The sequence below is a fragment of the Cyprinodon variegatus genome, unplaced genomic scaffold (assembly GCF_000732505.1).
Source record: "Cyprinodon variegatus isolate N-32 unplaced genomic scaffold, C_variegatus-1.0 Scaffold40, whole genome shotgun sequence".
Classification (NCBI taxonomy): Eukaryota; Metazoa; Chordata; class Actinopteri; order Cyprinodontiformes; family Cyprinodontidae; genus Cyprinodon; species Cyprinodon variegatus.
In genome coordinates, this window is record NW_015150493.1 from 139,785 (window position 1) to 153,984 (window position 14,200).

The 14,200-nt window shown below is 37.6% G+C and overlaps 2 protein-coding genes across 11 annotated transcripts in view; both read left to right on the top strand.

Moving 5' to 3' along the window:
* The window catches only part of ablim1 (actin binding LIM protein 1), a 69,527-nt gene extending 63,582 nt beyond the window's left edge, over positions 1–5,945 (top strand). For 4 of the 10 annotated variants that reach the window (XM_015369977.1, XM_015369973.1, XM_015369978.1 and 1 more), the window contains 8 exons: positions 90–175; positions 292–415; positions 594–655; positions 1,777–1,837; positions 2,059–2,066; positions 2,574–2,648; positions 4,469–4,549; positions 4,770–5,944. In XM_015369977.1, coding sequence (XP_015225463.1) covers positions 90–175; positions 292–415; positions 594–655; positions 1,777–1,837; positions 2,059–2,066; positions 2,574–2,648; positions 4,469–4,549; positions 4,770–4,883 — 611 coding nt within the window. In that variant the 3' untranslated portion in view covers positions 4,884–5,944. Of the gene's footprint in view, positions 1–89; positions 176–291; positions 416–593; positions 656–1,776; positions 1,838–2,058; positions 2,067–2,573; positions 2,649–4,468; positions 4,550–4,769 lie in introns of all 10 variants that reach the window. The other 6 variants (XM_015369979.1, XM_015369975.1, XM_015369981.1 and 3 more) reach the window with 4 other exon arrangements.
* A 2,209-nt stretch (positions 5,946–8,154) lies between these two features.
* Positions 8,155–11,883, top strand: LOC107081747 (probable E3 ubiquitin-protein ligase TRIML1). The gene is made up of 5 exons (XM_015369964.1): positions 8,155–8,453; positions 8,590–8,823; positions 8,915–8,961; positions 10,799–10,941; positions 11,040–11,883. The coding sequence occupies exons 1-5, from the start codon at positions 8,337–8,339 to the stop codon at positions 11,609–11,611; spliced, it is 1,113 nt and encodes a 370-aa protein (XP_015225450.1). The 5' UTR covers positions 8,155–8,336; the 3' UTR covers positions 11,612–11,883.
* Positions 11,884–14,200: the final 2,317 nt, after the last annotated feature.

Here is a 14,200-nt window from a genome sequence, read left to right on the forward strand (position 1 = left end):
TTTCTTTGGAAATGTCTGTAATGCATGGGTTCCTTTAAGGTCACAATTATTGTGTGCTTTTTTAAAATAACTTTTCTTGGTGCCTGCAGGTTCAGAAGGCAGGAGGAAATCTAGAGAAGAGGAGGAGGAAGAAGCTTTGAAAAGAAAGCAAATTCAAGAAGAACATCTTAGTAAGGTTGGTGAGATAGCATTCACGTCCTGTTACTTTAAATACTGTGCAGCTGTTAACTTTATCCAGAGAAAATCGGTGTTAGATCTTTGTTTGACGTTTTACCTGCTGTATTTGTGCAGATTCAGTCTGGTTTGGGTAAGCTCATTCTGAAAGAGGAGATGGAGAAGGAGCAGATCAGGGAGCGGCACGCACGCAGCCTCTCTGCTCAACGATACGAACCCAAAATGAACAACTGTGATGCAGGTAGCTGGGAACAGCTCTCTAAGCTGCTTTACTCTTGATTTTTCAGCAATGTACCTTAACACAAAATTTTAAAGGCAAATGTATGAGTTTTTTTTTAGAGTAGAATGCCTGAGTTATAAACATTTTAAATCAGTGTTTCAAATTTATTTTAAATGCACTGTTATTAAATATGTTTCAGATCCAACATCTCCAACCAAGACCAACTCTCTGCCTGGTTATGGACGGAATGGTTTGCATCGGGTAAGATAAGATTGCTGCTAAGTCTTTCATACAAGAACCCACCTAGATGATTTACTCCACTTTTAAAAATCTTCTAACTGGATTATTGAGCTGCATCAGGAGATGCAATGCAAAATTTTTCCCATTTTTTTCCATGACAACCTATTTTTATGTATTTAATTATTTATTATGCAGCAGACCAACACAATTCAAGTGCTTATTGGAAAGTAGATGGAAAATTATTCATATTTTCAATTCTTTTTTTTTTTTTGTTAAAATCAAACCAAATTGGTTTTGGTTGCAATGACAGCCAGAGGTCTTTTGAAACAACTCACCACCAGCTTCTACAAATATTTACCTATTCTGGACTGGATCATTAAGGATTTAAGACATTAGGTTCATTTTTTGTAGAAAATATTCACCCAGAAATATATATTTTTAACCTTATTTCCTTTATTTGCAATATGTGCAAATTTATTTTGATCATTTACTGTTTTCTGTCACATGTATCATATATTTTTCAAGTATATGCAGCTTCCCCTGTTTTTTTTCACTGTTTAAAAGTCTTTAGTTTAGTGATTTTTTTTTTATGCACCAGAGCTGCAGTACATTAATGTTCATTAGACTGTATAGATTCAAATTGAGTCATCGCTGACCCAACTTTTTGCAGTTGGGTCAGCGATGACTTCTTGCTGCCTAACTGGAACATTTTTGCTTGACTGGGACTAAAGACGGGTTGGTTTCCATTTTATGGTAATAGTTCGTTGTACAGACTGACTGCAATGATTACAAACTGACACAAAATTTTCCCCACTGGGCATTAAGGTCAAATCTTCTGCCTAGGTTGCTACTGGAACGTTTGGTGTTTATTGTAATATAAGACGAAGCTCAGACCTATAACATTGCTTTAAAGCTCTGTTTTCTGTTATTCAAGTGGGTGAGTCTATAAAGTATGCAACCTACAATGCAATCTACAAAATATAGACTAAGATGGGTTGGGATATGGATACAAATCAGTATATTCAGATTTATTTGGGATTTTCTTTAACATAAGAAAAGGTGCATGGAAACTTTTGCAATGTGAAACATGAACTGAAATCTTTTTTGGAAGTTCACAAGATGTTTATCTCTGTTTATTTCAGCCTCAGTCTACAGATTTCACACAGTACAACAGCTATGGAGACATGTGTGGTAGTGGAAGAGGTGAGCAGCTCAAACAGAGTATCGCCACAAATAAAAATGTTTCACCACAACTCTTTAATGTTAAAATCGGCTTGGAATATGTACATATACACAGACATGCTCTATGAAATAATTGATTTTCATGAAGGACAACAGTGCTATAGCTAAAAGTAGCCTTTCAGGGGACTCTACAGCAAACCATTAACTGTGAGTCTCATTCTCTGTCCCATTTTGTCCTGCAGAGTTTCAGGTATGTCCCTCATCTGCTTTTCTTCACATGGCATGCCTCCTCATCTTTGCATCATATGCTATGCTTTTGTCATTGGGTTGCCCTGAATGCACACCGCCCACTCCTGTTCCTTGCTTGCATCACACTCTGAATTTTTTTCATCTACAGGGCATATGCTGCTGTGGTTTTGAATAAATATGAGAAGCAAACACACATATGCCCAGTAGCTGAACAACTGTACCGTAAACGCAATGTACAACCATTGCCTCACGTCTTGTTCTGTGTTGTTTTTCAATGTGATGACTCAAGCTACATGTTAAAAGTATTTATTGAAATGAACTACGGAGAAAAAAAAGCAATCTGTAAATGACTGCCCATGTATAATAGGAATTAATATGCAATTGTTTTCAAGCTACTCGCTCCATCCACTAAAAACTGCACACAATTTCATGGGTGGATATATATTCATGCCATGATCCTTGCAGTCCCCTTCCACTATATTACATGTGTATATGTTCTGTTCTTTAGCACATTAAGGAGGGCCGTGCAGCACTTGCAAGGATGGACAGGGGAGTATCTATGCCTAATATGTTGGAACCGAAAGCAAGTATATTTTCCTTTTTGTACCAATTACAAATGAGTTATTAAAAATATTACAGAATGTCTGATCGATAGTTGAATATGAATGTTTATGACAAATTTAGAAAATAATGTACCTATCACAGGTACTTGTACTTTTTTTCACATTTTGTGCCATTACAGCAACAAACTGTGTATTTTGTTAGGATTTTATTCTGCAGTGCAACACAAAGTTGTACATAATTGTAAATTGGAGGGGAGGTTATACAGATTTTTGTCTCGTAGCCCTAAATAAACTAAGTTTAAATGGTAAATGGCCTGTAGTTATGTAGCTCTTTTTTAATTTGGGAGACCTGCACTACAAGGGGCGTTCAATAAGTAATGCCCTTGACCCACTTCCATTTGCAGGTGTAACTATTTATATCTCTATAGATTAAGTGGAACATTTCTTCTGTGAACTACTGGGGGTTTCTGATTAACAGGTGTTCGAACTGAGACAAGACGGAAATGGAGCCTGTTGAGTGTCGAGCAGTGATCTGGGTTTTGTATGGCCTTGTAATGCCATATGATGAGGCATCACAAGTTACTTTCATTTCTTCAGAAGTCTCCTTGGTTGTGCTTCCTTTCAAATATAAAAAAACAAATCACTGCTAGACATTCAACAGGCTCCATTTCAGACTTAACTCCATTCAAACACCTCTAAATCAGAAACCACAATTAGTTCAGAGCTATAAGTTGCCACTTAATGTATAGAGATACAAGCAATTACACATGCAAAATTTCAACTTGATCAAACAAATGGAAGTGCGTCAGGGGCATTACTTATTGAACACCCCTGTCATTCACCCATTCACACACTCACACGCTGATGGTGGCACGCTACATTGTAGCCGCAGCTGCCCTGGGGCCCACTGACAGAAGCGAGGCTGCCATACACTGGAAATTTTATGTACCGGTAACAATATAATCCCTCAAAAATACATTAAAGCTTGTTGTTGCAATGTTTTAGAATGTGAAAAAGTCCAACTGGTAGGGATACTTTTGCAAGCGAGTGTATTTAAGAGACAGTAAGTGTGCATAAAATGACATCAGTCAGGGTGGAGACAGTTGAGGTGTGAATATTTGAGAGAAAAATATTTGTTCAGTCAAAAAAGAAAGACTCACTTTAGCAGGGCTCCTGATTTAGCATGCCGCTTAAGGAGCTGCTGAGTCAATCAAGCGCTTACAGCATGCTGGCTTCTTCATGCTCATCTGCACATGGCTTTGACTCAAAGTGACTGGATACTGTATGCAACATACAGTGTAAAAATCCGGTCTGTCATCCAAACAACTCATATCACTTTATACTGTGTATGCAGTGTTACAGGACATTACCGTGTGGATATGAGTTGGTCAGGGGCTTCAGAGAGCTTTCAGTTGCTTATTTTGGACCATCTCAAGTGGGGTTAGGATTAGTCATTTTTTAATCTAATTACAAGCACCAGAGTTTTTCAAGACAATCATTCCTATGTGGATTTATTCGGCCTAGATAAAAAACATTAAATATGAATACATCTAAAAATATGGTCTGTTACATGAGTTTGAAGTCATTTTTCTCCCTCTTTATCTGAGCGTTTGCACGTTTAACCACTAAGAAAATAGTACACATCAAAGCACCTGCATTTCCCTTATATCCTCAACCAAGCAAACCCAGTCAGCCTCCTGTCACATACCTGCTATCCTGCCCTTTTTTACAGTCAGATTTATCCCAAAAGTACAAACTTGTAAGGTTTGTTTGTTTTTGTTTTTGGACTTAGCTCAATCTTTTTTTTTTTCTGTTTAATGATGCATGTCTCCCTCTGAAGGTGTATCCCTATGAATTGCTCATGATAACCAGTAGAGGGAGAGCTAAACTGCCAAGGGATGTGGACAGAACCAGACTGGAGGTATCCGATTTCCTCCCGATGCTCCTCAGTTAACGCTGCATTTTGAATTTTGTGTCAACACCCTTGTTACACAAACTTACATCTGTAGCTGAGAACATGCCGTACCAGTTGCTTCTCGTCATTTTGCTGCAAACCTTTTTTTACAGCTTTGATGCTAACTGAGAACTCCCTCACCCTTCCCCCTTCCTTTGTTTTTCTCCACCTTTGTTCTCAATTCTAGCGCCACTTAGCACCCGAAACGTTCTTTGAGATCTTTGGAATGGAGATCCAGGAGTTTGACAGGCTTCCACTGTGGAAACGTAACGACATGAAAAAGAAGGCCAAGCTCTTTTAGCTGCTTTATTTTTTTCTTTCCTAATTTATTAGCATGCATTACTCTGTACATACAACCAGATAGCCCACAGTTGTAATTTAGATATAGGGTTCTTGGTTATTTTCTTTTTCTTTTCTTCATACTGCTTGGCGCCACAAAATGAACTGATGTCGAGATGATGGACTTTTAACCCTGAATGGAAAGTTTTTCCATGTTCAAAAATGACAAAGAATGATGAAAAGGGTCCATTTTGTTTTGCTTCAATTGCACTTATTTTACCTCCTGCTTTGCTTCAAGTGAAAATCCTTCCTTAACGTTACTGCTCGTTTTTCCTTATATTTTGCTGTTGATTCCTGTGGAACTATGTAATCACAGTACACCATCAATGCACCATCACAAAAATCTCCTTGACTGTAGCTCGAATGTGTCAGCTTTTTTCTTATGCTTGGGCTGAAGCCGTTTTAGTCCAAAGTTTTCAAGAATCGGCTCAGTGAGTCTTTTGAAAATACACTAAGATGAGAGAAACCTGTGTGAAAACCGTTGGTAGCAACTGTTCGACTGGATCTACACTGAAATGAATCCTCCAAGAAACATATCACCAGTCTTCTTCCCTCCCCTGGCTGTTATGCACAGAAAATGTTTATCTGCATAGACAAATATGTCTCTTTTCTCAGGCTGTCGTAAACAAAGTTAGACTTTTTTCCCTTTACTGATATTGGAAATACAAATACTATATTTTAAGGCTGTTTCCGAGATAGAAAAAAAAAAAACATTCAAATAGATTCAACCCCCTATTTCAAGAAGCAACTGTATTTGAAAGTATTGTTTTATAATTAGAAAATAAAAACACTGCCATTTGTTGTATTGAAATCAAAGCCAATAAAGCTTTAAATTGCCGTGAACCAATCTACATTGACAGAGTCACTATCAGCCTCTTACCTGCTCAGCATTTTCTGATCCCACTTGATGGGGATGATTGGGTGGAAAGTGATCTTAGGACTAAATTCAAATTTTTTTTTTATGTTAGAAGTCTTCATTTAACTTTGTTGTGTTACATGATGTAAGGCAATCAGGCAATTGTGGTTTTTTTGCCCAGGAAAAAAAAAAAAAAGAAAAAGCTTATTTTGCAACGCTTTTGTGAACTTGTGAGGTGTTGATATGTTTTAATGTTTCTTTTTTTTTTGTTCTTTTCTGCTGTGAAGACAAAAAAAACTCTAATTCTATACGTTTACCTAAATTTCCACTCCATATTTAATCCTTTAGCTTTTCTAAACCACAGATTTCCTATTCTGTAATTCTCTAGGTCAGTCCTGTTTTTTTCTTGTGTTTTGTGACCTATTGGATCATTTTGTGTGTTTTGTTGGGAAAATGTGGACTTTGCCTGGCCGCTTCTTCTCAGGTGTTTGTGCTCAGTGACCTTTTAATTCAACAGAGAACCCAGTTTTAAACAGCAGGTTAGTTTGAAAAAAAAAAGGTAATTCAAAATCAATATTCACAAATTTATTCCCCTTGCCCTTTATATATATGTGGAATTGGGGGGTTGAAAAAAAGAGAAATGAACAAAGCTCAAAACATAACATCACCGCCCAAAATCAAGACATGTATGAAAATCCTAAATTGTGATTTATTAGTTCCTCAACTAAGAGTTTGGGTTTAAATGTCAACTTTCCTCTGCAGTGTTCAACTCTTGATGTCACACTTGTGAAAGCTGCTCAGAAATCTTTTGCAAAATTAACATTTTCACTGCTGTTTAAGTCAGAATATGGAGAAAGGTCCTTCAACAATATGGAACAGTGGAGTTTTCCACTAAAAGAGGAATATAGAAATATTAGAACATGAAGAAAATACTTCATTAATTAAAGTAGCATAATCTAATTATAAACAAATGTGCAGCTTGGAGGGAAAAATGTGGCTCAGTAGATAGTCTCTTGTAATCGGAAAGTTGTGGGTTTCATTCCAGCTTCTCACTGCTGAATTACACTGACCACAATGACCACTTAAACCCAAGCACCCTCCTGATCTCATTGTTTCTAAATGTGACAGGGTGGATGTAGCGACAGTGGAAAGTGCTTTGGATGGTTGGTATATATAGAAAGGTGCTATTCCAAACTCAGTCCATTAAAAATAGCATTCAAATCTACAGTTTAAGGTAATCTATCCCAAATACTATCTGAATGCACCCCTTAATTTTCCCCAAATTTTGTTAGATTTTTTTTTTAGCATAGCTTTAAGCATAATTTTCAGTTTAACAGTTTTTTTTTTTTTAATTGAGTAAAAAACTAGAAAAGGTATACTAAGTTACCTAAAAATTATTTTAGGTGCATTTTATTTCCATCTTTCTGATGCGTCTATCATTTAGCTCAAGTCCTGGTGTGGTAAGGTCATCTAATTTAACATGATTTGGAAATGAACACACTTATTTTTACATGGTCTTACAGTTGATGGCACATATCAGATCAGAAACTAGGAAATTAAATCAAAGGATGAAATAAAAACAATGATCTCTACACCTTCTAGACCAGACCGTGTCTCAGCAAAATACTTGGAATATACAGTATACAAACACATACGCTTGCCTGACCAAATTTAACAGACAGGAAAGAAAGCTCATGTTCAGAGGGACGTTTTAGCTTAAACTATTCCTAAATCCAATTTAGCATGTTAGAAAAATATAAATTGCTGATCTACTCAGAGATATGCCAGATTGTATCTGAATTTGAAATGAGTTTAAGAAAAACCCAAAATTATGAATGTTAATCTTGTAAAGATAGATGAGGAAGACTTGAAGCTCTGATCAATGCCAAAGATGCTTAAATATATACATAAACCATTGGTTTAAACATGTCAAGCACATAATATATATCAGCTGAAAAGCTACTTTTACATTTTCTTTTTGCAGTATTATAAGGACATCTTTAAGAATAAAAAAGACTTGGAATTATATTTAAAAATAGAGTAAAACAAATAAGGATCTTAAAATTTTCTGGTGGTGCTGTATAAGATCTTCAAGACCTAATAATGCATATCATATTACATTTTAATAATTAGCATTTTTACATCAGCTGGAACAATTGTTAAATAAAAAAAGTAAAAGGAGAAATAGAAACCTCTTACAGGGTGAGAAAAAAGTAACCCAGATTTCATCCTTTCATTAACAAAGTTTAATAAAACCTAATGCATTGTTTTGCTGTTCGTAGAGTTAGGAATCCTGCAGAAAAACCTAGAGAAAGATACAAAAATGTCAAACTTTAACTTCCATGTAAAAGTACTCTTGGTTAAATATGGTCCACATTTTTCCAAATTTATCCGGGCTTTAATTAGAACTTTTTACGTGTTTGACTACAGAGCTGAGATGTGAGGAATACATGTCAGCTCATACCCAGAAAGTACTGAACTTTAACACAAAGGTCTACTTTAAGCTTTTTCTGCTCTTGGGGCTCCTTCTCACAGCTGATTAGTGAGTACATCAAATACATGTACAACCTTTTTCCACAGGATGCGTTAGAAAGACACCACACTTCTTTGAAGAAGCAAAGAGTTGCTGTAAAACACAGACTGAAAGAACTGGCGGCACGTCAGTCAGAAATCACTGTGAGTTTACTTAAAAAAGGCCCTTTCTGCGGAAAAGAAATTTAGATTTCATCAATTTATCTGCTAATGTGGAAATCTTTTTTTTTTTTGGGTGATGTGGTAATATAATTTGATATTTCAATATGTATCCATTTAGAAAAAGTCTACAGCAATAAAAGACAGTGTATTGAGGAAATATCAGGAGATCCATGCCGTCCTGGAGGAGGACATGCGGATTACCTTGTCTCACCTGGAGATGGAGGAGAGGGCTGCTGTTTCTGCTTTGGATGCGTTCATGGAGAGAAACTGCACTCAAATACAGGAAATAGAGCAAGAATTGGCCAGAATCTCTTTAGCTCTGGAGCAAAGCAACACAGAACCTGATACAATGGTAAAAAAAAATAAAAATAAAAAATAAATCCAGAGTTTAAATGTTAAGAGAAGCAGCTCATAGCTAACTTAGATTTTCTGCTGTTCCTCAGTCATTCTTTTCATATCCTGAGCTGGACAACACAGAGATAGCAGAAAGGTACAGATAATATTAATGACTTTTAGAGTTGCATATGCTTTGCTAGGTATTCCTCCAACTCTCAAATTTGGATGTATTTTTATGGGATTTTATGTGAAAAGTTTAAAAAAAAAAAAATCTTTGAAATTTGGTGTGCGTTTAAATTTATCTTTCTGAGTCTAATACATGAACCAGCTTTGGTTACAATTCAAACTATTTGGGGAAATATTTATATGTACTTAGCACATCTACAGACTTTTTTTCTTTTTAGATTAGATTAGATTAGATTCAACTTTATTGTCATTGCACAGGTACAGGTACAAGGTATGAAATGCAGTTTAGGTCTAACTAAAAGTGCAATAGCAGCAAGTGCAGAATAAATAATGGTTCTATAAATACAGGACATGGGTTCTACTGAATAAGTATAGAGATGAATACCATTATATACAGAATCTTACTAATAGATGAATATAATATATAGTTAACTAGCGTTATAAACAAAATTTACAGCTGGGTATGTACTGAATATAATATATAGGTGGATATTACTATAAAAAGGGTTTTTACAGTTATGTACAATAGCATATATACAGATGGGTTTTGCCTAATAAGGTCAAACTCAGGTTAGAGGAAGAGCTACTATCCCTGTTTTACAGTGGTGATTGTTTGCAGGGTTATGATCAGTGGAAGTTTTTTCTGGTTTGTTTTGTGTTATTGTGAAACTTGCAAAAAAGATTGATTTTTGACTTTGATATTAGCAGGGAAATTGCAATGGATTATTTTTGCCACTTTTCCACAAAAGCTAGAATTAAATGGTGGATGACTTTTAGTTGGTGGTATGAGGTAAAATGCTCCTTATCCCTGATCTGTAAGCCATATTCTTGGTCTTAAGTCTGATTCTATAAGAGAACTGGTTGTGATTGATATCTATAGGGTTACTAAAGAAAAAAACGCGTTCTATCAAGTATAATTTTCCTACCAATTCAAAGGTAAGTCATGAAGTATTTTATAAGGAACCCAAAGCAGCGAGGGGCATGCCGTAGACCGGCTGAATGAAGCAAGGAGACATTTCAACAAATATGTTTAAACCTATGATGTTGATAGAACATCCAAAACGACACAGGAGATCATAGAGAAGTTTTCTGATAAGCCACGTGTGTCAACGTGAGGGTGGGGGTTTGTTGAGTACCCAAATGCAGGGATGAGGGAGACAGAGATGAGTTCTTGTAGGTTTAATGTAGTCAAACGGCAACAGAACAGGAGTGGTCAGGAGAAATCACACATGGTGAGCCAAGTAACAACAAGGAATTGGCACTGAAGAACTGCATGGGGAGAGTATACATGGGAGACGGAACAAAGACTGGGGTATCAGCTGATATGGAGCAGGTGTGGATAGAAGTGACTAGAAGGGAGCCAAGGGGAGACAGGCACAGCAGGGCAACAGAGAGTAACTAAAAACTGCTTAAATATGACACAAAAATGGAAAATACAGCAAAGATCAAACAAACCGAATTACATAGATAAAATTGAAAGTCCAAATAAGGGAGAACCACAACAACGTGAGCAGCATAAACATGTAACATCTGAGAGTAATTGACTAAATACACTGCTGCTGTTAGGGAGATACTAAAATGTTGACTGATTTACACATATGGAATACATAAATCTGCACAAATCTAAAAATAAAGAAACATGAATCAATAACACAAAATCCAATCCTATTTGGCCGAGGCACATAAAAATCCCCAAAAAATACATTTTAAGTTTGTGGTTGTGGGGTAATAAAATGTAAAAGTTTATGGCGGTATTTTTAAGCCACAATGCCTATAAGTAATACTTCATGCCGTTCCTTCCTCAGAGTGTCGGATGTTCTCAACCAATCAGATCCTAGCAGCGTGAGCCTCGATGAAGCTAAAGCTAGCCAGATCCTCACGCTCACCAATAACATGCTGCTCCTTGTCCGCTCACAGACTCCTTTAATGAAGAAACTCCTGAAAAGCTGTTAGTTCCCATTTTATTTACACATCAGTAAATCAGTGTATCCCTCTTTAGAATACCTTTAATAATAATAATAATAATATATTTATACTTATGTCCAGATTCCAGTGAGGTGCACCTGGATCCACAGACGGCCCACCCAAAGTTAATTATCTCCCCTAAAAGTGACAGCGTCTCCTACACAGACACATGGCAGAAACTCCCTGATCTACCAGGACGGTTCGACACCACCCTCAACGTCATCAGTCTCCAGGGGTTCCGCTTTGGTCACCATTACTGGGAGATAGATGTTACCGGAAAGACTTACTGGGAGCTTGGTGTTACCTACCCCTCCATTCCCCGCAAAGGAACCTCTGAGGACTGCTGGCTGGGCCGAGGAGCAGAGTCCTGGTGTGTGGAGTTCTTTGATGGGGAATACACAGCCTGGCATGGAGGGTTACCCCATCAGCTGCCCTTCTCTAAACGTTTTAGTCAGATTGGTGTTTTCTGCAGCTTTCCTGCAGGGCTGGTGACATTTCTTGAGGCAGAAAAAATGATGCCCCTATTTTCATTCTGTGCTGGAACCTTTTTGGATTGCCTCCACCTAGCCCTGTGTCCTGGTCATGACCATAATGGCACTAATTCAAGTCCTATTGTAATCTGTAATGAAACATCCCCTACTAGTGACCTGTAGCTGGATAACATTAGTAATAATGCTGACATAACAAAAACAAAAAAACTTTAAAACAACACAATAAATATGCTTACCACATATTTCATGATGATTTTCACTGAGCAATTTTGAAACTAGATTTATATGATGCCTGATATGGATCTGACTTTTAAAACTGCAGGTCTGAACAACATTGTTCAGGGTCACTGAGCTGAATGGGGCATGGATCTCATCTTCCAATATAGCACTTGAGCCAGCAAGCTGCAATATGTGCATTTGCTGCAAAAACAACAGACAAACAAACAAAAAAATTTATATATATACTGCAAAAAAACTAAAGGGTACACTCATATAACAGATCCAAGATCGGCATGAATAAAATATTCTCATTGAATACTTTGTTCTGTATGAAGTCAATGGAAATCAAATTTATTGGCCAATGGAGGCCTGGATTTGGAGTCACACATAAAATTAAATTAGAAAAACACCACAGGCTGATCCAACTTTGGTGTAATGTCCTTAAAACGGATCAAAATGAGGCACAGTATTGTTTGTGGCCCCCACTTAACTGTATGACCTCCACAAAACAACTGGGCATGCTCCTGATAAGGTGGTGGATGGTCTTCTGAGGAATCCCCCAGACCTAGACTAAAGCATCCGCCAACTCCTGGACAGTCTGTGGTGCAACGTGATGTTGGTGGTTTGATTAAGAATTATGTTCAACCACATATGCTCACTTGGATTCAGTTCTGGGTAACAGGCAGGCCAATCCATAGCTTTAATTCATTGATGCTACAGTAAGTGCTTACAAACTTCAGCCACATGAGGTTTAGCATTGCCCTGCATTAGGAGAGGCCCAGGGCCAAACACACCAGCATATTGTCTCAAGGGGTCTTAGGATCTCTTCACACTACCTAATGGCTGTCATGCTACCTCTTGCATTCTTTCATCCTACAGTAACTGCTTACAAACTCCAGCCACATGAAGTCTAGTATTGTCCTGCATTAGTAGAGGCCCAGGGCCAAACGCACCAGCATATTGTCTCAATGCATTTGTGGTTGAACATAATTCTACAACTACAATGGGAGTTGTAGAGTCTGCCTCATGCTACTATGAGTATGAAAGCACCACCAACATTCAAAATTTACCAAAACATTAGCTAGAAAGCAAAGGTACTGAGAAGTGGTCTGTGGTCCTCACATACAGACAAACTCCTTTATTGAGTGTGTCTTGCTAATCTTTAATAATTTTCACCTGTTGTCCATTCCATTTGTAAATGTTTACGTGTTTCTTATGTGTTCCCTTTATTTTTTTGAGCAGTGTTTGTACAGTATAGACATACTCTTGAGAAATAGATTAATTTTAAAAGGTTTATTGAACAATCACAAGGTAAATGTAAGAGTCATTCATTCTGGAGAAACTGGGAGGGAAACAAATGAAGATGGGGCCACAGAAATAGAAGCAGGGAAACAATGAATAATGGTTTTTATGACAGGAAAGTTTAGTGGAGGGATGACTTACCAGAGTTGATGTTAACTAGTCAGTCCAGGGGAGGTTCAGAACAATTTGGAAGACCAGTTTGTCATTGGTAGGGATCCAGAGGCAGTGACTGCCGGTGGAGATTCGGACAGCGTTGCTCCTTCATTTAACCAGTTATCAGTCTCTCTAGAGGTCCTCCTCAAGCACTTTCCCCCTGAGTGGCAGGTTGACTTCACCTGTTCCCCATCTAGCAGTGGACTATTTAAGGAGCCTGCTGCCAGCTCTCCAGTGCCTGTGTGTCAGTCTTTGTAGCCTAATGGTCCAGCGGTTCAAGCTCCTGAGAAACCTTCTGAGTTCTTCATAAATATACAAAATCAAGGTAAGGACTTTGGTGCTTTTCCCAGATGGCAGCACAGAGCATCTTTAAAGCCACTGTTCCGTTTAATCTCATTCGCTCTCCTCTATGCTCACATGGATCCCTTCGCTTCCACGACAAAATCTGTCAGTACCAAGACTCACAGAGTTTCCAGACCCAGCTCATCCTCCCCCCTAGCGGATAAACCAGAACCTCCAAGTAAGCTCTCTTTACAATTCAGATTTCTCTCAATTCAGTTCAACTCATCTAACTTTTCTGTCCATCTTTCAGAGACCCCTGCCATTCCTGTTCCTGTCATTTTGCAATATGCACTGCGGTCACTATAATAATTCTTTACCTAATAGTAAGGAAATAACTAAGACAAGAAAGCAGTATGCTTCCTGTTGGCAGTTAATTTAGCATACGGACCTCAGGATGTTCCCAGCCACCGCTAGGAGTTATACGGTACCACAATCCTTTGCGTGACGGGGCGTATAAGCACAGCATACTGTATGTCAGAGTGTTTAATAAAATGAATTAGTTCTTGACATGTACTCTGTTTGACACATGCAAATATGATCATATTTATATCTTTTTAGGTTTATGACAGAAAGGATTAAGCCATTTGTTTAACTTTTTTTTTTTTGTAGTTCTTTCCCTGAAGGGTGTAGTCCTAAATTGACAAGAATCATTCACCTGAATGTTTGTCACGTAATGACATCCGTAACACTGAAGGCTGTATTCACTAAAGAAATCCAGAGTTCCTTGTCTACCCC

Bases quoted from the DNA above. Each gene is read 5' to 3' on its own strand.
- LOC107081747 (XM_015369964.1), top strand. From the start codon at position 8,337: ATGTACAACCTTTTTCCACAGGATGCGTTAGAAAGACACCACACTTCT. The intron at 8,824-8,914 runs GTAAAAAAAAAT...GCTGTTCCTCAG, and splicing joins ACACAGAACCTGATACAATG to TCATTCTTTTCATATCCTGA. The intron at 10,942-11,039 runs GTTAGTTCCCAT...ACTTATGTCCAG, and splicing joins GAAGAAACTCCTGAAAAGCT to ATTCCAGTGAGGTGCACCTG.